This window comes from Triturus cristatus, chromosome 11, assembly GCF_964204655.1.
Source record: "Triturus cristatus chromosome 11, aTriCri1.1, whole genome shotgun sequence".
Lineage (NCBI taxonomy): Eukaryota > Metazoa > Chordata > Amphibia > Caudata > Salamandridae > Triturus > Triturus cristatus.
Genome location: NC_140594.1, coordinates 714,243,845 through 714,266,188, shown reverse-complemented (window position 1 = coordinate 714,266,188; position 22,344 = coordinate 714,243,845). Strand labels below are relative to the sequence as shown.

The 22,344-nt window shown below is 44.3% G+C and overlaps 1 protein-coding gene across 6 annotated transcripts in view; it reads left to right on the top strand.

Moving 5' to 3' along the window:
• Nucleotides 1-22,344, top strand: part of PPP2R3A (protein phosphatase 2 regulatory subunit B''alpha) — a 1,290,855-nt gene that overhangs the window by 1,260,796 nt on the left and 7,715 nt on the right. For all 6 annotated transcript variants that reach the window (XM_085634350.1, XM_085634351.1, XM_085634354.1 and 3 more), the window contains one exon: nt 12,470-12,645. In XM_085634350.1, the coding sequence (XP_085490476.1) occupies nt 12,470-12,645 (176 nt within the window). The remainder of the gene's footprint in view (nt 1-12,469; nt 12,646-22,344) is intronic.

Below are 22,344 nucleotides of genomic sequence, written 5' to 3'. Positions count from 1 at the left end.
AGCATGACTGAAGTCACTCCTGGGCATGTGCAAGTATTGTACCAATTTATGTATTGTTTGTGACTCTTCACCACCAACGGTTAGGGTGCGCCTTACCGTGCGCACACCGCCGGGATGGTTTGGTCCTGACGAATGCCTCGCTAATAACACATAGAGGCAGAAACATGTTGACCACTCTTTCATCTTTCACTTTAGGATACATCTGGTATAATTAACCAGGAGTTAGATATCCTTCACAATTGTTTTTATCTATGCCTGGTTTTCTGCCAATAAAGTTATTTGGATAAAACCAAGGCATTTTTAAATCACTTCTTTTTGTACTCACTATTTTGCACACTCACACCACACAAAAAACCTGCTCCGATGTAAACAGGCGTTGTAGCACACCAGGGAGGCATTCGGCCTCTCTGGTGGGAACCCAATGATGAAGCATGTCACCAACTAGATTGGTGAGTGTGGGTTCTTTTAACCCCTTCAGTGCCCGCCCCTTTCCCCGCCCAGTGCCGGCCGTTGCATTAGCGGGCGGGGTCTATGACGAGCTGGACTCGTCATGGGCACAGCGCCACCGCGGCCCATGACGAGTCCAGCTCGTCATGGGCACTGAAGGGGTTAATACCTTAGTGACTTTTCTTGCTGGCTCTTTGTTTGTTAGTCACACTCTTTTGTTGTTTATATAATATTGTTCCAGGGGGACTAAGTTGCTTAAACTACCCTCTCTCTCCTGTTTAACTACAATATAGACTCACCGGTAGACACAGACCCGGATCTAAATCCAGCTAAACCTTCCCCTCCTGATGATAATACAACATGTCAGGTGTTAATTACTAGGGCAGCCACTTACCATGGTGTGACTTTACATAAAGAAGCCCTAGAGGAGGATTTTCTATTTGAAAACTTAAGAAACACACATAGATCTTCACAATCCTTGCATATGTTAAAGGGTATTATGAGGCATGCTGACGATATTTTTAAGGATCCAGTTAGAGACCGTATCCTAACACCTACGGTGGACAAAAATATAAACTCCACCATCTGACCCAGTTTTTATTAAGGGCCAGTTGCCTTTGATTCTTTAGTAGTCTCTAACGCCCGTAAAAGGGCAAATTCACAAACCTTAGCGGAGGCTCCATCTCCTGATAAAGAATCAAAACTAATAGATGCCTCAAGGAAAAGAGTAGTTGCTCAATCATGCAATCATTGGTGCATAGCCAATACACAAGGCCTATTGGCTAGGTATGATAGAGAACATTGGGACGAGATGGAAGAATTATTACAATTTCTCCCAGAAGATCACAAGAAAAAGGGGCAGGAAATAGTGCAGGAAGGAAACTTATCACCAATTCCTCTATCAGACGTGCGTTGGATGCTGCAGATACTGCAGCTAGAGAAGTCAATACCAGCATTCTACTTAGAAGACATGCATGGATCAGAATTTTTGGTTTCAAACCATAGGTTCAACAAACTATTCTCAATGCACCTTTTGATAAGGAACACCTCTTTGGGCCTCAAATAGACCATTCGCTTGAAAAGATGAAAAAGGATACATAAGTGGCAAAACCTTCTATTAGAGGTTCCATTTGTCGCTCCTTTTACAGAGGGGGCTCTAAAACTAATACCACAGATGCCAGCACATCTTCATACAAAATACAGGCACAATCTTCCCCCTCTAGAGGATTCTATAAGGGTGGATGTAGTGGTAACAACTTTAAAGGAAGAGGTAGAGGTACACCAACACGCACCTCTCCATCCACTAACAAGCAGTGACTTGTTATCACCCCCCCCCGATCATTTATCACCTGTCGGGGGGAAGATTACAAAAGTTTGATCCAATTTGGCAATCAATAACATCAGACAAATGGGTGTTGGATATTATCCCACATGGTTATTGCCATGAGCTCACAGGCAACCTTCCCAACATTCCACCTTGTATTCACAAACTGTCTTTAGAACACAAACAGCTGCTCAAAAAAAGGTACAAGCTCCTCTAACGAAAGAAGCTATAGAACCTGTCCCATTACAACAACAAGGATTAGGGGTATATTCACTATACTTCCTAATTCCCAAAAAGGATGGTTCATTAAGGCCAATCTTGGATCTCAGCCTATTAAACCTATACATATTATCCAATCCAAACAGCTTTATTCGACAAAAGTCATAAAAGCGAGACAAAACAAGTACAGGTACAAAATACACAAATAATTTAACAAGAATCAGTGTAAAAGCGAAGCTACTTAAAATATTTACAAGTTTAAAAAAAGCATATAATAAAAAGATCATTGGGTAAAACATACCAGATGTCTGACTTTACTATCTGATACTCTTAGCTCTTACAATCCATGCCCACCCCAGAAATTTGGCAACCCCCACAACAATTACCGGGTCAGTGCAAGTGCGAAGGAGCCTTCCTGCTTCAACACTCTGTCTAGTGCCCAATAATAGGCAAACGGGTTTCAACCACACACGCCTCGGGGCCGAGTAAGCTGGGCATATAAAAAACATATGCACTAATGTTTCCACCTGGGATTTGCAAAAGGGGCATAAATTACTTTTCTGGGGTTCCCACTGGGCTACAAATGAATTTAAGGGCAACGCTCCCACCCGCATCTGGAAAAACAATTTCCTATCAAGAACTTTGGTTACAAGATCCCAGAAGTGTTCTAGCCTAGGGACGAGTTTGATGTTCATAAATTCGTCCGAAAGCGAAAAGGGTTTAGTGGCAGAGAGTACCTTTGTGTTTACCAGCTCCCAATATTTCTCCTTCAAGAGAGCTTTAGATGGAAAAATAGCTGCTGTAGGGTTATCCCAAAGTTCGCTCAACCCCAGAGCCTCAAGGGATTTTCTAGTTTCGTTAAGCCAAGCAATCTTCCGGGAGCCCACCATCGCCAATATGTCAAGAAAACCCTCTGCATACTCTGCCAGCGCCGGAGTGGTCCATAGGCGACGCCAATAAAGGATAGGTCGAAGCCTGGCTACATCAGCTATAGAGTTCTTCCCAAGGTCATACCTTAGGGGGACTAAAGGTGTGCTCTGCGGGAGGGAGGTGATACTGCGCAAGAACTTGTTTTCCGAGATGGTTAAGGAAGACAGGTTCTCGTACCCCCACAGTTCCGCACCATAAAGAGCCGAGCTCACCGCTTTGGCACTATAGACCTGTAACACGGGTCTAATGGGCTTCGAAGGGGACTTTTTGAATTCAGCAGCTAGTACACCAGCTAACTGCCTGTGTTTTAGAGTAGTCAGATCTCTCTGTAACTTCCATGCAAAGTTATTTTGGATATTAACTCCAAGATAATTAAAAGCCTGCACTTGTTCTAGTGGATTGTTAAACAAAACAAATTGATTTCTAAAAGATTTGTGTGGCCTGAATGTCATAAGCTTAGTTTTTTTTATATTGACCTCCAGGCCACGATCAACACAAAAGGACTCAAAAATATTTAATGAACGCTGAAGGCCGCCAGGTGTCTTAGCAATTAAAAGTGTGTCGTCAGCGAACATTAAAATTGGGACCTTAGTGTTGCCAAGAACGGGAGCGTCAACGTGTGCTTCCAAAAGCCGATCCGCTATGTCGTTAATATATAGGGAAAATAAAGTGGGGGCCATTGCACAGCCTTGCCTGACACCTCTCTGGACCGGAAAATCCTCGGTCAACATGCCCTGGCCACCCCATCTGATTCTAGCCAAATTATCTTCATGAAGCCTCTGGATTAGGGACAACAATCCGCCATGAAGCCCCAAATCTTTTAGAGTCTGCCACAGTTTTGAACGAGGGACTAAATCAAAGGCAGCCCTTAGATCCACGAACACTGCATACAAATTTCCCTTACCCAAGACCACAGTCTTCCAATAGAGAAGAGTAAAACGGAAGACTTGGTCAACAGTGCTAATGTGCTGGCGGAATCCGGCTTGAAATGGGGATAAAATATTATTTGACGCAATCCAGAGATGAACACGATTTAAAATCAGTCTACCAGTGATCTTTTGAATCGCATCAATCAAACTGATAGGCCGATAATTCTCAGGAAGCGAACGGTCACCCTTTTTGTACACCGGAATTATTTCCGCGGCTTTCCAAGAGCTTGGAATTGGAGCTCCATGTGCCAACGCGTTAGCAATCAGCTGTATATACCTCCCCCATTTTAGCTTGTCATACAGAAAGACATCCGCAGGAACACCATCAGGTCCGGGAGCCTTACCAGATGCCACTCCCACCAGTGCCAGATCAACCTCAGAAATAGAAAAGTTATCTTCTGGATTAAACAACTGGGGGGACCCATAGCTATCAGAAGGATCGGTAGGGGAAGCATACTGCGGTTTGAAGTAGTCCACCCACTTCTCATGTGAAACATTATTTTGGGGACACTCAGACTGTGCACCAGAACCCCACTTAACAATACTCCAGAATAATTTACTATCATTCCGGAGACTAGCTTCAAGGAGGTCCTCCCACTTTTTGCCATCCCATTGGCGTTTAGCTTTAGCGACACAGCTCTTGTAGACGATTCTCCTATGCCGTACCAGGCTAACATCGCCACCCTTCAGGGCAGACCCAAGCGATAGCCTTGCCTCCCTGCATTCTCTATTATACCAATTTACATATTATCAGAACACTTCTAAATGGTCACACTGCAGCAGGTACTTCTGCTTTTACAGCAAGGCGACTTTATGTCAACACTAGACTTAAAGGACGCATAATTTCATAAACCCATTCACCCAGCACATCGCAAATATCTCAGATTTGTGATAGGAAAAAATCATTATCAATTCAAAGTACTTCTATTCAGAGTAACAACTGCACCCAGAGTGTTCAGCAAATGCCTTGCAGTAGTAGCAGCAGCACATCTACGAAGACAGCAAATCCATGTCTTCCCATACCTAGATGATTGCCTCATAAAAGCCAATAATCCCAAATGTATGCAACACACACAAACCACCATAAACCTTCCATATCAGTTGGGATTTACAGTCAATGCACAAAAATCCCATCTTCAACGCACTTAAATACAACCATATCTAGGTGCGATTTTAAACACTCAACTGGCTCTAGCATATCCCAATACAGCCAGGATTCACAATTTTCAAACACTTTTAATCCAGTTTCAAAATAACCAGTATCTACCAGTCAGAACGTTCATGCAGTTACTGGGAATGACGGCGTCATGTGTTGCCATAGTGTCTCATGTAAGACTAAACATGTGTCCTCCACAAGAATGCTTAGCACGTCACTGGAATCAATCACAGGGTCAGCTAATAAATCTAGTGTTGGTAGACAGCCGACCTCATCGCTCTCTGCAGTGGTAGAACACACAAAATTTATCAAAAAGGCGTCCCTTTACCGACCCTATTCCACAAGTCGTGCTCACAACAGATGCATCTCTCACAGGGTGGGGAGCACATTTACAATATTTAACAGTTCAGGGTCTTTGGAATACCACCCAACAGAACAATCACATCAACTACCTAGAACTGCAAGCAGTTCAGCTAGCGATAAAAGCATTTCTGCATCATCTGATAGGGAAAGTTGTCCTAGTCTGAACAGACAATATGATAACCATGTACTATGTACAGAAACGGGGGAGGGGGGGACGACACACACTCTACAGCTGTACGCCTCTCTCATACCATTTGGCGTTGGGCATTTCATCACAAAATCCAACTCCTGGCACAACACCTTCCAGGGCAGACAACATCTTTGCCGACCTCCTCAGCAGAATTAGGCAACAAGTACACGAGAATGGGAACTTCACCCTCAAGTTCTCCTTCTGTACTTCCAAAAATGGGGATTTTCACAAATAGACCTCTTTGCCACATTAGAGAACTCAAAATGCCCATACTTCACCTCCAGGTTCCCATACCCTCGCTCCAAAGGCAATGCTCTATGGATCAACTGGTATGGGGTATTTGCTTACTCTTTTCCTCCTCTCCCTCTTCTTCCATTTCCGGTTCGGAAACTCAGGCAGACGTCTCTCATAATAATTCTGGTTGCTCCCACATGGGCTTGTCAAGCATGGTTCACCACACTATTAGAACTCTCAATACTTCAACACCAGAAGCTTCACAAAACTTCAGTCTTTCTCAAACAGAACCATGGAGAAATCAGACATCCAAACCCCAAGGAACTCAACCTAGCGATTTGGCTCCTGAAGTCATAGAATTTGGATACTTAATCCTACCTCCAGATTGTATGACAATTCTTAAAGAAGCAAGAAGACCCACCACTAGAGCATGTTATGTAGCAAAGTGGAAAAAGTTTGTGATACATTGTTATAAAACACAACTGAGCCGCTAGATGCCTCTATACAAAATAATATTTGTTGTCTTTTGCATCTACAGCAAGTTGGCTTAGACTACACATCCATTCGCTTACACCTTGCAGCAGTAGCCGCATATCTTCAAAACAGACTACATTTATCCCTATTCAAAGTTCCAGTAATTAAGGCCTTTATCGAAGGCATTAAAATAGTCTAATACCAACCAGGGTACCACCTGCACCTGTCTGGAACCTTAGCATTGTTCTCACAATGCTTATGGGTCCACCTTTTGAACCTTTACACAGTTGTTCATTACAATTTCTTTAATGTTAAGTTGCCTTTCTGATTGCCATCACTTCACTAAAACGTGTAGGTGAGCTACAGGCATTAACCTTAGAAGAACCCTTCTTTCAACTTCATAAAGATAGAGTGGTTCTTCGTACAAACCCAAAATTCCTTCCAAAATTGGTCTTTGCTTTTCATATTAACCAATCAGTTGAGTTACCTGTGTTTTTTCCTCAAACTGATTCAGTAGCAAAGAGAGCTCTTCATACACTTGATGTCAAAAGAGCACTATTATATTGATAGGACAAATGATTTTCGCAAAACAAAAAAACTTTTTGTTGCCTTTCCACCTCATAAAGGAAATCTATCTCTAAATCCAGTATTTCTAGATGGATTGTTAAATGTATTCAGACTTGCTATGTTAAAGCTAAAAGAACTTTAACTATACCTCTTGGAGCACATTTTACACACAAAATAGAAGCATCTATGGCCTTTTTAAGCAACAGTCCCATAGCTGACATATGTAAGGCAGCTACATGGTCTACACCACACACATTTACCAAACATTATTGTGTGGATGTATTAGCACGTCAGTAAGCAAATGTAGGACAAGCAGTCCTAAAAACACTTTTTCAAACAACTGCAACACCCACTGGTTATCCACCGCTTTGGGAGAATACTGCTATGCAGTCAATTCAAAGCATGTGTATCTATAGCACACATCTCTTACCTGTAAGTATCTGTTGTTGGCATATAGAGCTGTAGATTCACATGCTCCCTCCCTCCTCCCCGGACCCCTGTGGTTGTTGCAGTTCTTATTATTATTCCCGTTACATACGCATGGACATTTCTATACTACACTTACTTACTCCAGTCACACCCTCTTGTGGGAAAACAATCTAACAATGAAGGCGATGCCTATTCGCATTATCACTGAAAGGAGGAGTCACCTTACCTCGTAACTGAAAAATACTTATTTGCAGAAAAACAACTTGCAAACATCCAGAGCCAACACTAGATGGCAGGAGTATGCAAAGCACGTGAATCTACAGCTCTACATGCCAAGACCAGATGCTTACAGGGTAAGTAACATTATATATATAAACACATATGTATTATATATAGACACGCACACACACATCTCAGAGGCCCACACTTGCCTCCCAATCTAAGGCATGGAACAGCAATCCAATGAGGGCTCACCTCTCTCATAGTGTAGCAGTAAACTCCCGCCTGCATGAAAAATGAAGCAGGACTGGAAGGTGTGCAGTGAGCAAAGGGTAGGAAACTTTGTGTCTGCTTGGCATATAACTGAAGGTGAAATCAAGATGTTAATATGCAGTTTATATGTAAATGTAAAGGTTTATGGGCAGCAGACCTTCGAACTTACATGATGCCACTGTATGTCACACGATATCATCTCTCATTAACCGTTGACACATTGAGGAGCCGATATCACACAGTGTGCACACAGTTGACTGAAAACCCCAGCAGAGAGCAGGTTTCCAGCTCATCGTTGGGAGGCTTTGCTCAGCTGATGTCCAATACGAGCTGTGAAACCACCCCAGGCCAGGACATAAGCTGCATCCTTAAAAGCTTTGTGTTTTTGTATTGGAAGGTGGGGCATTTCAAAGTGCTTGGACTGTGCTCCGCACTAAGCCCCTCCCCTTCCTCACACAGTGAAAATATTTCACAAGTTGGTGGTCTGAGGCAGCATGTGGTAAAATCAGAACCATACATATGAAGACTAGTGATCCGCAAAATCACATGGTTTGTAACTGCAAAAATAATTATTATAGTGTACTTAACCCCTTTTGCAACTCAGAAAAGCCTTTTACATTTGGAGGATCTTCCCTTGTGTCTGTCCCTGATTACAGCTTCATTGAGGTTAATGACAGCCAGGTGCAGAAACCTTACATGATTGTGTCCATGATGTGGGTGTTCCAGTATGAAGGCCGCTCCAATGCTTCCTATTGGGAAAAGCATCACTTTGCACAAAGAGTTAGTTTGGAGAGCAGTCAGGGAAGGACATTTGAAAGAGAAACACCCCAAACCGGTTTCATATTTGAAACAGTGGATCCACACCACAACTATAAAACGTATATAATAGTGGGAACAAAAGCACTATAAAAGTGGGAACAAATCACCTCTGTTCCAGTTCCAAGTTCTTCGTGACCATGGATGGGAGTGTTCCGCAGAGCACTCAAGGAACTGCTGGGTGATCAGTACTGGGGTCTGTCTTTCTAGCAGCCATTCTCCCAGGAATGAGGGGACTGGACTGCACTTTCTTCTGGTGGAGCTGAAAGTCTATCTAGTGCATATATGCTTGCTGAGAGAGGGAAGAAGTTTCCACGCCCTGCGGGAGGAGAAGCAGTGTGCCTTCCTTCATGGATGAAGACCGAGAGATAGGAAACTGCCTGAGAGCGAAGCCAGGAGCGATCAGTGTGGGAGACGGTCTAACCATGTTTCCTGGTAAGAACTGCAAAACGCTTGAATTCCACACATCGGCCGAGTTGGTGCTGGAACTTCATTGTCTTTCACATCTTTATGATCAGGGCTGCAATTAATTTGGTGTTTGCATCGCCCATTCAAATCTGCAACTCAGCCCACTCAGAGCTCCAACTGCCATGATGTTCTCATCGATCTTGTCGGGGTTGCAGTTTCCGTGGTGTTGACATCAGCATGGTTGGTGCTGAATCTGCCTCAATGACTTTACCAGGTGTTCCTGACCTAGCACCTGTATAGTGGTGCAAGGACTGCGGAACAACATACTAATGTTGATCATGAAGCACTAAGAGGTGAGTACGTTTGGCGGACAGGGTTCTCTTTTGCAAACACAATGGAGTACGCTATTCGCCAGACTGAAGGTCCACCTGCTCTTTTCATAGTTAGGAGGACCATCTACTTTCTGTCGACAGAGCTCTGGTTGGCTCCATTGAAGGGAAGCTGCCTCCATCAACTGACTGACTAGAGGCCATCGAAGTAAAGCCATAACACAGCCCACTCTATGTAAAGTGAACTGTCTGATTTTTGTCTGTACGTCACTTAAGGAAAACCATATATATATATAGTGTACTGACCATCATCTCTAAATAGAATGGACTACTGTCCATTAGAGGACACCGGTCCAACTTCGTCCTACAGGCAACACCTCGAAGACAAACTAAAATAATTTTCCTTACCGAGGCCTGGGACAAGCATCTCTCTCACCAGTTCTCTCACCAGTTCTTCAAAAAAAGAACGGCAACCACAGCAAAAAAATTCTCCAAACTGGAGGACATGGCAGCACTGAGCAAGCGCTCCCACGCATGGTCGGCAATCAATTCCTACTCTCCCAGTAAGCAGCAGAACTAAATTTCTTGCACATATCCCCTGTGGATTAAGGCCAGGTTAGTGGCATTAAGACTAGATGAGTAAAACTTGCGAGCCGTCTTTCCGGCAAGGCGTCGCTCAAATACCCACTATATAAGATGCTGTCTCTGTGGTCAGTAAAAAGAAACTTTAATCCACATGCTATGCACTTGCCCTTTTTTACTGCAGCAAAGGAAAATCCTTCTTCGCAGTGACTTCATTCGCCTAGGAGTTCGTACCTGCCGACATGCAGTAATAGCCAGTCTGAACCCTGTGAACTCCTTATTAAGCGTTAAAACTGTTAAGTTTCTGCAGATAACTGCAGCCAAACTGTACGGTGTTAATTCCATCTGTGCTGCAAATAACATGGCGTCAAGTGTCAAAGCTGAAGCACCCCTTTTATTCTGTCCTGAACATTGCAATTTTTCTTTAAAATGTTAACACCTGTGCAACCTGATACTGCTGGTCTGTGCTTGCTAAAATGTTGTCATACACATTACATTAAAAAAATTCCGTTGCACATGGCACACAACTGTCAGCAAGGTGTGCCTCACATGGGCTAGGTATTGTCTATGCTGCTATTGCAATTTGGCACATAGCCTTTTAGCAATCATATATGCTGCAAGTTCTGTTTTTCTCTTAACTGTGGCTCAGCTTAATCGTTTTGTACTGAACTCAGACCTGCTTGTTCTTATGGGAAGTTTTAACTTTGTATGCAGAATGCTTTTAATCTGAACGTCTGTATAAGGCTTTTATTAACCGTACAATAAACTACTATGCCTGCTGTGCATCAGGGTGCGGATGTTAAGTTATCTGCCATCCTGACAGACAATTCTCCATCTGCCAGGGTCAAAATCTGACCATGAATTCTTACCCACTGCACTGTGAACTAATTGTGCATTTGATTAGTTGGGCACTAAAATCAGCACCTGCGCCTTATTTATGCCTCTATCATAAATTGCTGGGGGAAGTTTTAACTAGGGTCACTCAGATGGGATACAACATGGGGGGGGGGGAGATAATGGGTGTAGCGCTATAGGTCATGACCAGGATCACTACCATGTATGCTAGATTGGGTAGTATTAAGTACCTTTGTCAGATCAAAAAGTATTTTATCTCTAAAAAGACAAGCACTGCGCGGGCCATTGATGTTTGTCTGTTAGTTTATTGCTGAGTTCTGAGCTTGTGCCCCCAATACAACCTCCTTTCCCTAAGAAGCATGTTACAACTCACACTCTATAACCTAGAAGTCAAGTGCAGAAAGACTGTACTTGGACCAGTTTGCAGAACCATAGTAAGACGGACCCCCGGAGCTCAGTGGCAAACAACCTCAACCACTGCTGCTTAGGCCCAGAACCTCGGTCTGCTCTGAGGCTCCCTGAATTGGGTCTGGCAGAAGGTGTTAGTTACTTCATCATCTGTGGAATCCAAAGTGCCTAACTTTGAGGAATAATTGGAAGGTATGTCTTTATATCGGTGTGAACCCCTAGGTTTGTCTGTAGGACTTTGTGGGTTTCTGAGCTCAGAGAAGTGTCTGAGGCTTTGGACCTCAGAGCCTGCACAGAATAAATGCTGTTTATTTACGGCACCCATGTCATTGGTACGTTGGGACAAAGAAGTGCTGATGTCCTTCCACTTTGTGAGTCAGGAAGAGACTGAGCTAGAGGTGACCGAGTACACAAAATATGGTGAACAGAGTCTCAAAAGAAAGTTGACTTTACAATAAATTCATACTATTGAGAAGGTGATGTCCCAGAGGTAATGCAAAATAGTATTAGCACTGCATATATTACAGTAGAAGACCTTACCAAAGATGCATTAGCTGACGTATCCCAAACACATAATCACAAAATAAAACATCTCCATAAGTTTTACGGACAAGTCACCATTGAAGTGAGGGCCTGCAGCATACACCATTAAAAATAGACTGTCTCATCAGCAAACGTTATATTCCAGCTCAGTTGCACAATATTGGAGAATATAATGTAGTCTAAAATGTGCAGAATCATATTCAGGGGGTATATATTAATAACCTAATTTTATAGCACTTTATACCATAGTTTCCTGTCTTTAAGACCTATCATTAGGCAGTGTTCCTATTGCACAATTAAATGGTCGGAAGGATCAAAAACTGAGATGGTCTAGTTAGGATTAAAACGTGTCACTTGCATGTCAAAGCAGATGCTTTGTGAAAAGTTTAAGCTGACTCACTGATCCATTGTACAGAAATTATAACAATAATAACTTGTCTAGTATGTTGCTGTATAACACATTGTTGCTGTCTCAAAATTCTATAAATAAACAGGAGTTGCAAATACCCAGTTTAAGAATACTCCGTTTACTCACTATGGGTGAATGTTGATGTGATGTGTCATTCCCTGGATTTTAACTCATGACCTGTAGTGGAGAGTGAGAAGCAACCCTAATTTACACACAGCCCAGGCTTTAAGCAGTGCCACATTCCAAAGGAATACAAGACTTGACAAAGTTTGTAAGTCAATTTACTTGAGAAATAAGTATTTCTTGACAAGGAAGCAATGTCTGACTATGCTACAGTCAGTACTATTTTTGTGTTTTCATTCTAGTATAGAGTACTGGTACCGCTGTATGGATTTGGATGGAGATGGGGTCCTTTCAATGTATGAGATGGAGTATTTCTATGAGGAGCAGTGTGAACGGATGGAAGCCATGGGAATCGAGCCTCTGCCCTTCCACGACTTGCTCTGTCAGACACTGGACCTGGTGAAGCCTGAATGTGAAGGTAAGTAGCTTATTTTATGACAGTTGAGGTATTTTGCATAATGTGATCACTTAGGGTGCTAATTTAGGATACATTACAGCTGCAAGAACTGAAGTATTGCTATTTTAGCAGCTTAGAAATTAGTAACTGGTCTTATTTTCACACAAACCTTCAGGACATGGGCTGCTTTTTGGCAGGAAATGTAGCAGTGTTTGTAGAAATATCTAAACTAAACAACATAACAAGACACAATATTACTCAAAGCAATATAACAAATGTAAATCATAATAGATCACAGCACAACAAAACAGCATAACAGCCGCAGTAGGACACAAAAACATGCTTGTTACTACATGAGCAAAAAAAAACACAATAGCACAAAAAAGGACAGAGTATATCACTTCCACAACAAAATTGCTCACACCAAATATGCAACAAGATTGCCACGCATTACCACCTTGCATACCAAACAAGGCAACAGTATCCTCTTAAATCAGTAATAAAACTCTGTCTCTTCCTTCTGACACATGCCTAAGTGGGAATATATGACCATCGGCTGTTGGGTTCCTTTATACATTGTAATGTGTGAATGTGCCAATGTTTTAGAGGATTCTCTCTTCCTGTTTCATTTACTTAAAATATTGCCAGATTTTGAGCATGAACAACACATTCTCGTTCTGCTGTGGCATCAGCAGTGAAAAAACAAACTTGTTTTCTGCTGTTGTGGCATTTCACAGGCAAACAACTGCTTCTCCAGCCCTCACCTTCCTCGTTTCTGGTCTATAGAGATATGAGGTAAGAAGTGGAAGGTCAGCTGGTAATCCCCCACCTCCTCTGAATCGTCAGAGACGGAAAGGAAGTTGTGGATGATATATAGTGAACCACCCTTTTCCCTGAAGAATAAATGTGCTGTTGGGTACCCAAGGGCCATCTCTCTTCGTCCAACATATCAGTGTAGACCCACGTGAGCCAAAGGATTTTTCCCTGTTACCAATCGCTTCTATGCTTTTCTGATGTAATGCGCAGCTTGGGGCCTGCTCTTCTGTCCAAGTGAGAGTAAGTAGCATGCTGAGGGAGCCGAGAGAGGGAGGCAAGATTACCACGTTCACATAAAGATCCACACAAAAAATACCCTGATGTAATAATATACATATAATATCTCATTACTGTCATGTGAAGAAAATGACTTCATAAAATAGCTTTGTTACAAATGTTGGCAAGTTTATTTACATCTTTGAAAATACATTATTCCTATTACAGAATTTTATAAAACATTAAAAACAAATTATCTTCTTATTACATGACCTTTTCCACATTTCTTTTCATAACATTTTATTAAACCTATTTTTATAATATTGCATTGCTTTTTCAGTTCTTTTGTCTTCATTCATCAATATTATGTTGGTTAAAATGCATTTCTGACAGTCCATACAATGCATTGTTTGCAGGATGGTATTCAAAAATATTCTGGTGACTATTTGTTTAGGCAGTACTCATCACTTCAAAGAAGCATTCGTCACAACTTCACGATTTTATTTCATTACAACAAAATAACGATAAGGAGCAGAAAAGTCCCTTAAGATTTTATTAATTTTTATATAGTTCAGTGTCCAGCTATCCTTGTCAGGGAAGTGTCAATATTGTATTAATAATGTCAAAATCCCAATACAAGAATTATTTTTCATGTATTACTTTTCAACATTCAGAATCTAGTTGGGGAATATTACATGTATAAGACAATTATTTTAAGAGTTGTTAGCTATTCTTTAGAAAATAGGAAATCACCCACTCATGGTTTCTCTTCCCAAGACATATTTTTATGTTTATCGCTTTCTCAGGCTTTTGGAAGCTTGTCCTTAATCCCCCAACTGACAGATAGAGCAGATGAGATGTGTGACCAATAGTGAGTCAATATGGGGCATGCCCACAGCATATGTACTAGGTCAGCTTCAGGTGAGCGACAGCGTGGGCAGGCCGATGAGCTTATTGGGAATATGGTGTGCAGTTTGTGTGGGGTGAGATAAGCACAATGCAAAATAGTGAATTGGAAAATGTAAATCTGGAGTGACAAGAAATCTTTTGGGCAGATTCTAGTAAAAAAAAATCCTTGTCCTGTAGGAGACGAGTGAGATCAGTTTCCCAGTAAATCCATCGGACTAGATGCCGCTCATGTCCCATTGTGTATATGGCTTGCAGCAGTTTATTTATTTATTTATTTATTTTTTTTTTAAAAATTATTTTTATTGCAGGAATCAGTAAATCGTTACATGATCGGCCAACATTATATCTCAAACCAAAGCATGGAAACACAGCCCTCCATCCCCCTCCGGATGTTGCTTACACAGCCATTCAGCCCACAACCCTGGGGTCGGGCGGCGAAATTCAATGGGGTGGCTTGCAGCAGTTTATGTGAAGTGGGTTCTGAACCGTCCGGCGCCCAGTGCTGTCGCACATAGCGAATTATGCTAGTGTTTGTGAGAAGGAATATGCTACTTACCAGTATGCATCTGTTCTTGGCATGTAGAGCTGCAGAGTTGTACACTTAGCATAGATCGCCATCTGGTGTTGGGCCCGGATGTTTGCAGTTTGTTTTTCTTCTTGGACAATGTTTGGAAGTCACGAGTTCGGTGACTCCTCCTTCGGTCCGTACTGCGCATGGGCTTCGGCTCCATCCTCAGATTGTTTTTCGCCAACAGGGAAATGATGGAGCGTAGTAATAACAGTGAGAAACCCATGTGTGTTGTATCTAAATGAGATGGACTGGAACGGATACAGGTAGCCGGGGAGGCGGGTGGGCGTGTACAACTCTGCAGCTCTACATGCCAAGAACAGATGCATACTGGTAAGTAGCATATTCCGTTCGAGGCATATGAGCTGCAGATTGTACACTTAGCATAGATTATATAGCAGTACCCAACCTTAGCGGCGACCACCGGTATCCGTTGCAGCAGTTTGAAAAAGTGTCTTTAGTACAGCCTGGCCCACACTAGCTTGCTGCTTGGAATGCACATCTACACAGTAATGTTTTGTGAAGGTGTGCGGTGTTGGCCATGTGGCTGCTTTGCAGATGTCATCTAAGGGTATGTTCCCTAGAAAAGCCATAGAAGCCCCTAACTTTCTAGTAGAGTGGGCTTTAGGTGGAACAGATAATGTTCTTTTTGCCTTTTGATAGCAAATTTGTATGCACTTTACAATCCACCTAGCTATCCCTGATTTAGAGATGGGGTTGCCTTTATGTGGTGGAGAGAAGGAAACGAACAATTGTTTAGTCTTCCTGAAAGGTTGCGTTCTTTGTATGTAGTACAGTAAATCCCTCTTAACATCAAGTGTGTGTAAGGCCCTTTCTGCAACAGATTGAGGTTGCGAGAAAAAGACAGGTAATTCCACCGATTGATTGAGATGGAAGGGGGAAATAACCTTGGGCAGAAACTTCGGATTTGTACGAAGTATGACCTTGCTGTGATGTATTTGTAGGAAGGGTTCCTGTATAGTGAACGCTTGTATTTCACCAACCCTTCTAAGGGAAGTGATAGCTACGAGGAAAGCTGTTTTCCAGATGAGGAACTGTAGCTCACATTTATGCATTGGTTCGAAGGGTGGACCCATTAGCCGTGTAAGAACTACATTTAGATTCCATACAGGGGAAGGTGGTGCCCTGGGAGGAATTACTCGTTTAAGGCCTTCCATAAAGGCTTTAATAGCGGGCACTCTGAACAGTGATAAATGCTGTCTGTTTTGTAGATAAGCAGCAATCGCTGCTATGTGTAGCGTATGGATGAATATGCCAGGTTACACCTGTGAAGATGGAGCAGATAGCATATGATGTGCTGTATGGATGCATCTAAAGGGTTGATTGTATTGTTACGGCAGTAAACTACAAATCTTTTCCACTTTGCGGCATAACATGCTCTAGTGGTAGGACGTCTGGCTTCCATGATAATGTTCATGCAATCAGGGGGAAGGTTAAGGTATCCAAATTCTAGGATTTCAGGAGCCAGATCGCAAGGTTGAGCTGAGCTGGGTCCGAGTGCCTGATTTCTCCATGGTTCTGAGTTAGGAGGCATGGGGATAGGTGCAGTTTTTGATGTGGTACCACTGAGAGCTGTAGTAGTGTGGTGTACCACGGCTGCCTGGCCCATGTTGGAGCTACCAGAATGAGTGTGAGGGAGTGCTGTTGTAGCTTCCTTACCACTAATGGAATTAGCGGGAGAGGTGGGAAGGCATATGCAAATTTGCCTGACCAGTTCATCCATATGGCATTGCCTTTGGACAATGGGTGTGGGTATCTGGCGGCGAAGCTTGGGCATTTTTTGTTTTCGTGGGTGGCGAAGAGGTCTATCTGAGGATGCCCCCACTTTTGGAAGAATGGGCGAAGAACTTGTGGATGCAGTTCCCATTCGTGTAGTTGTTGCGTTTGTCTGCTGAGCAGATCTGCCATGGTGTTTTGTACGCCTGGAACGTGCTGTGCCAGGAGAAAGATGTTTTGAGGAATTGCCCATCTCCATATGCTCTGGGCTAAGCGGGAGAGCTGGGGAGAGTGTGTCCCCCCCTGTTTTGGGATATAATACATTGCAGTCATGTTGTCTGTGCGAATGAGGACTGCTTTGTCCGAAATCTGTTTTTGAAAGGATTTTAGGGCTAGGAAGATCGCCAAGAGCTCCAGATGGTTGATGTGGAGCGACTTTTGCTGTGGCGTCCATAAACCTTGCATTGTGAGGTGTAAGAGGTGCGCTCCCCAGCCGGAGAGCGATGCGTCCGCTGTTAGAATCACCTGAGGAACCGGGTCCAGGAACGGCCGCCCTTTGGAAAGGTTTGTGGTGTTCCACCACTGCAGAGAGTGATGGGTGCGGCCGTCCACCAACACCAGATCCGTCAGCTGACCCTGGGCCTGGTTCCACTGTCGTGCTAGGCACTCTTGAAGTGGACGCATGTGGAGTCTTGCATGGGGCACTATGAAAATGCAAGACGCCATCATTCCTATGAGTTTCATAAACACTCTTGCTGGAAGAGAGTGTTGAGGAAGGAATGTTTTGCGCAAGGCTTGTATGCTTGCGATTCTGGCTGAGTTTGGATAGGCAATACCTTTGGAGGTGTCTATAGTGGCCCCGAGATATTGCTTTGTGTGTGATGGTAGGAGGTGGGACTTTTGGTAGTTCACCGTGAAGCCTAGCCGGTGGAGCAGTTGAATGGTACTGTTGGTATGTTGCACACATTGGTTGTAGGACGTGGCTTTTATGAGCCAGTCGTCTAAGTAAGGGAAGACGTGAATATGTTGACGCCTGAGGTGGGATGTATGACGTAACAACGCACACTTTTACAACGCATGCACTTACAACGCATTTTTTACAACGCATAATCCATTACAACGCATGACATTACAACGCAGGACACTACAACGCATTTTAAAAAAATACCTTTACAACGCATTACCATTACAACGCATACTACCTTTACAACGCATACCATTACAACGCATAATATTAAATTACATTTAAGGTAAGTATTAGATAGTATAGGGGTAAAAATTACTAATCTAACTCCAGGGGGTGCAACAGTAGGTTAAGTGTTGGATAGTATAAGGGTAAAAATTACTATTCTAACTCCAGGGGGTGCATCAGTAGGGTAAGTGTTGGATAGTATAGGGGTAAAAATTACTATTCTAACTCCAGGGGGTGCAACAGTAGGGTAAGTGTTGGATAGTGTAGGGGTAAAAATTACTATTCTAACTCCAGGGGGTGCAACAGTAGGGTAAGTGTTGGATAGTATAGGGGTAAAAATTACTATTCTAACTCCAGGGGGTGCATCAGTAGGGTAAGTGTTGGATAGTATAGGGGTAAAAATTACTATTCTAACTCCAGGGGGTGCATCAGTAGGGTAAGTGTTGGATAGTATAGGGGTAAAAATTACTATTCGAACTCCAGGGGGTGCATCAGTAGGGTAAGTGTTGGATAGTATAGGGGTAAAAATTACTATTCTAACTCCAGGGGGTGCATCAGTAGGGTAAGTGTTGGATAGTATAGGGGTAAAAATTACTATTCTAACTCCAGGGGGTGCATCAGTAGGGTAAGTGTTGGATAGTATAGGGGTAAAAATTACTATTCTAACTCCAGGGGGTGCATCAGTAGGGTAAGTGTTGGATAGTATAGGGGTAAAAATTACTATTCTAACTCCAGGGGGTGCATCAGTAGGGTAAGTGTTGGATAGTATAGGGGTAAAAATTACTATTCTAACTCCAGGGGGGTGCATCAGTAGGGTAAGTGTTGGATAGTATAGGGGTAAAAATTACTATTCTAACTCCAGGGGGTGCAACAGTAGGGTAAGTGTTGGATAGTGTAGTGTAATATTATGCGTTGTAATGGTATGCGTTGTAATGGTAGTATGCGTTGTAATGGAATGCGTTGTAAAGGTAGTTTTTAAAAATGCGTTGTAATGGTATGCGTTGTAATGTCATGCGTTGCAATGGATTATGCGTTGTAAAAAATGCGTTGTAAAGGTAGTGCGTTGTAAAAGTTGCGTTGTAAAGGTTGTTCCCCCCTGAGGTGTGGTGCTACAACTGCTAGGCATTTGGTAAACACCCGTGGTGCGGTGGTGACCCCGAAGGGGAGAACCGTGAATTGGTAATGCTGACCGTCCACCACAAACCTGAGGTACTTCCTGTGAGAAGGGTGTATTGGAATGTGAAAGTATGCGTCTTTCAGATCCAAGGTAGTGAGAAAGTCTCCCTGACAGAGGAGCGGGAGGACTTGTTGTAGGGTGACCATGTGGAAATGGTCTGAATGTATGTACGCATTTAGAGGCCGGAGGTCCAGAATGGGCCTCAGGGTCCCGTCTTTCTTTGGTATTAAGAAATACAGGGAGTAGACCCCTAGATTTTGCTGATTGACGGGGACCTGCTCTATAGCGTGTTTTTGGAGGAGGGAGAGCACCTCCTGTTTGAGCAGTGTGGAATGTTCTTGAGACATTGGACGGTGCCTTGGTGGGATATTGGGTGGGGTAGATGTTAGCTCGAGACAGTACCCTGACCGAATAATTTGGGTCACCCATTTGTCCGATGTTATGGATTCCCATGCGTGGATAAAGTTTTGTAGTGTGCCCCCGACCGGAGTGGGATGGTCTGGGGGGAGCGAAGGGAAGTCATTGTGTGGGCGGGGTTGCAGAACCGGTGGTGTTAGTTTTGCCCCTGCCCTTATTGTTGTTGCCTCTGTAACCACCCCTTTGGTAGCCCTTTGAAAAGGTATTTTGAGGAGGGGACTTGTAGGAGGTAGAGGCGCTATCGGTGGAGTAGCCTCTGCCTGTGCTACGAAAGGATGAGCGTCGAAAGGAGCGTTTAGGGGCCTGTGATTGTAGTGCCCCCATAGACTTTGCTGTGTCTGTGTCCTTTTTCATCTTTTCTAATGCTTCGTCCACCTTTGGCCCAAAGAGAGTTTGTTGGTCAAAGGGGTGATTTAGTATGGACGCCTGGACTTCAGGCTTGAACCCTGAGATCCTGAGCCAGGCATGACGACGAAGCAGGACACTAGTATTTATGGCTCTAGAAGCAGTGTCAGCTGCATCGAGGGCACACTTAATGGAGGTGTTAGTAATTAGTTTACCCTCCTGTATCAGGTCATGAGCATTGCGTTTGTGTTTTTCGGGGAGGTGCTGCATAAGAGCCTCAAGCTCGTCGTAGTGTGCTCTGTCATAGCGCGCAAGTAGTGCTTGTGTATTTGCAATGCGCCACATGTTTGCAGCTTGGGAGGCGGTGCGCTTGCCAGACGCGTCTAGAAGTTTGGATTCCTTATCTGGCGGTGGGGCTTCTCCTGAGGACTGGGAGTTAGCCCGCTTTCTAGCTGTGGACACAACTAGGGAATCTAAGGGAGCAGGGCCCTTAATGTATGCAGGGTCTGTGGGTGCCGCCTTGTATTTTTTCTCTATTCTAGGGTTCAATACCCTGGCCCTGACAGGGTCTTTGAACACCTCTGCAGCATGCTTGGTGACACCTTTAAGCATGGGCAAGATAGATGTGGACTTGTCCTGAATGTCAAATGTGTCCAGTAGGAAGTCGTCTTCCACTGGTTCACTATGCATTTCCACCCCATGGTAGTGTGCTGCTCTCTGCACTAAGTGGTGAAACCCTAAGGAGTCCTCTGGGGGAGACGGCCTGGATGGGTATAGGTCGTCCTGAGGCATATCCGGTATGTCAGGGTTTTGGTAGTCTTCCCATGGGTCTGGGGTCCCCGGTGGAGTGGGGTCCATTGGGGCGTCCGCCGGATCATAATCTGGATCCCCGTAATCCGGATCTGGGGACGGGGTCGGGGAGTGATGAGGTAAGGGTGGCGGAGACCTGGGAGGGGGAGGAGGTGGAGGAGGCGGAGGAGGAGGTAGTGGGGAGGGCACTCTGAGAGGAGAAGTAGCAGAGTCCTTCCGCTTGGGCGGTGGAGGAGGAGCCGGTGTGTCAAGACGTCTTTTCTTGACAATTAAAGTCAATAGCCCAGTCTTTGGATCTTTAAATAGAGTCTTTTGCAAAGGGTCTGGTGTAAAGAGGTCCAGTGGCACCGAATCGTCCGCTGGCGCCGATGTTTTCGGAGCCGAGGGTTTGGATGGTTTCTGTGCGCCATGCTTTTTTGGAACCTCAGTTTTTTTCGGTGTCGAAGGAGTTTTCAGCGTCGGTGCCGACAGATTTGTGTTTGTGTTTTGTCGGCACCGAGAGTCCAGGCTTCGGCACCGGTGGCTTCGGAGTCGAGCTGGGTATCACTTTCTTCGGTGCCGGATGGTGTTTTTCGGCACCAGGCGTCGGCTGGCTCGAGCCCGAGCTGCCGTGAGACTTCTGAGGCTTCGACACCGGGCCCGAAGGTGGGGTGATGGAAGCTGTGTGCTTGGTTTTACCCAGGCCTGCAGGCGAGGGAGTAACCTGAGTCTCTTTGGTTTTGGGCGCGGGGGTGGGAGGGGGTATAGTACTCACGACCCGCTGCGCCGGTGTGATGTCCTCCACGTCGGAGTCGTCGGCCTCGGAAGCGCTGACGACGTCGTCCTCCTTCTCGGTGTGTAGTTGCCCCGAAGCTTCGGTGTCGTCTCCGAAGATGTCCGGTGGAGCTGCGGTCGATGAGTGCGCCATGGTGCGTCGAGCTCTTCGATCCCGGATGGTCTTTTTTGATCGAAAAGACTTACAGGCGGGGCAGTCTCTAGCCTCGTGTTCTGGAGAGAGGCAAAGGTTACACACCTGGTGGAGGTCGGTTTGGGGAAATTTAGACCCACATTTTGGGCACTTTTTGAACGGAGTCCTTTCCATCGGCCGGGACCGGAGTCGAGGAGGGCCCGAAGGCCGGTGCCGATGTACGGAATGGAGAAAAGTGCCGCTTCGAGAGATGAAGATAGATGAAGAAACTCGAAGAACGAGGATTTTCCGTCGAGGCTGGAACCGTAGAAGTTCGAAGCCGGAGCACGAAGTATCACATCCGAGCCCGATGGTGGAAAAAAACAATCTGAGGATGGAGCCGAAGCCCATGCGCAGTACGGACCGAAGGAGGAGTCACCGAACTCGTGACTTTCAAACATTGTCCAAGAAGAAAAACAAACTGCAAACATCCGGGCCCAACACCAGATGGCGATCTATGCTAAGTGCACAATCTGCAGCTCATATGCCTCGAACATAGGATATATGGTAAATTATGGGGATTTATAAAGTCAGCATGACTTAACATGGTCCTTTCTACAAAATGATTGCCGACCATCTCCACCCCT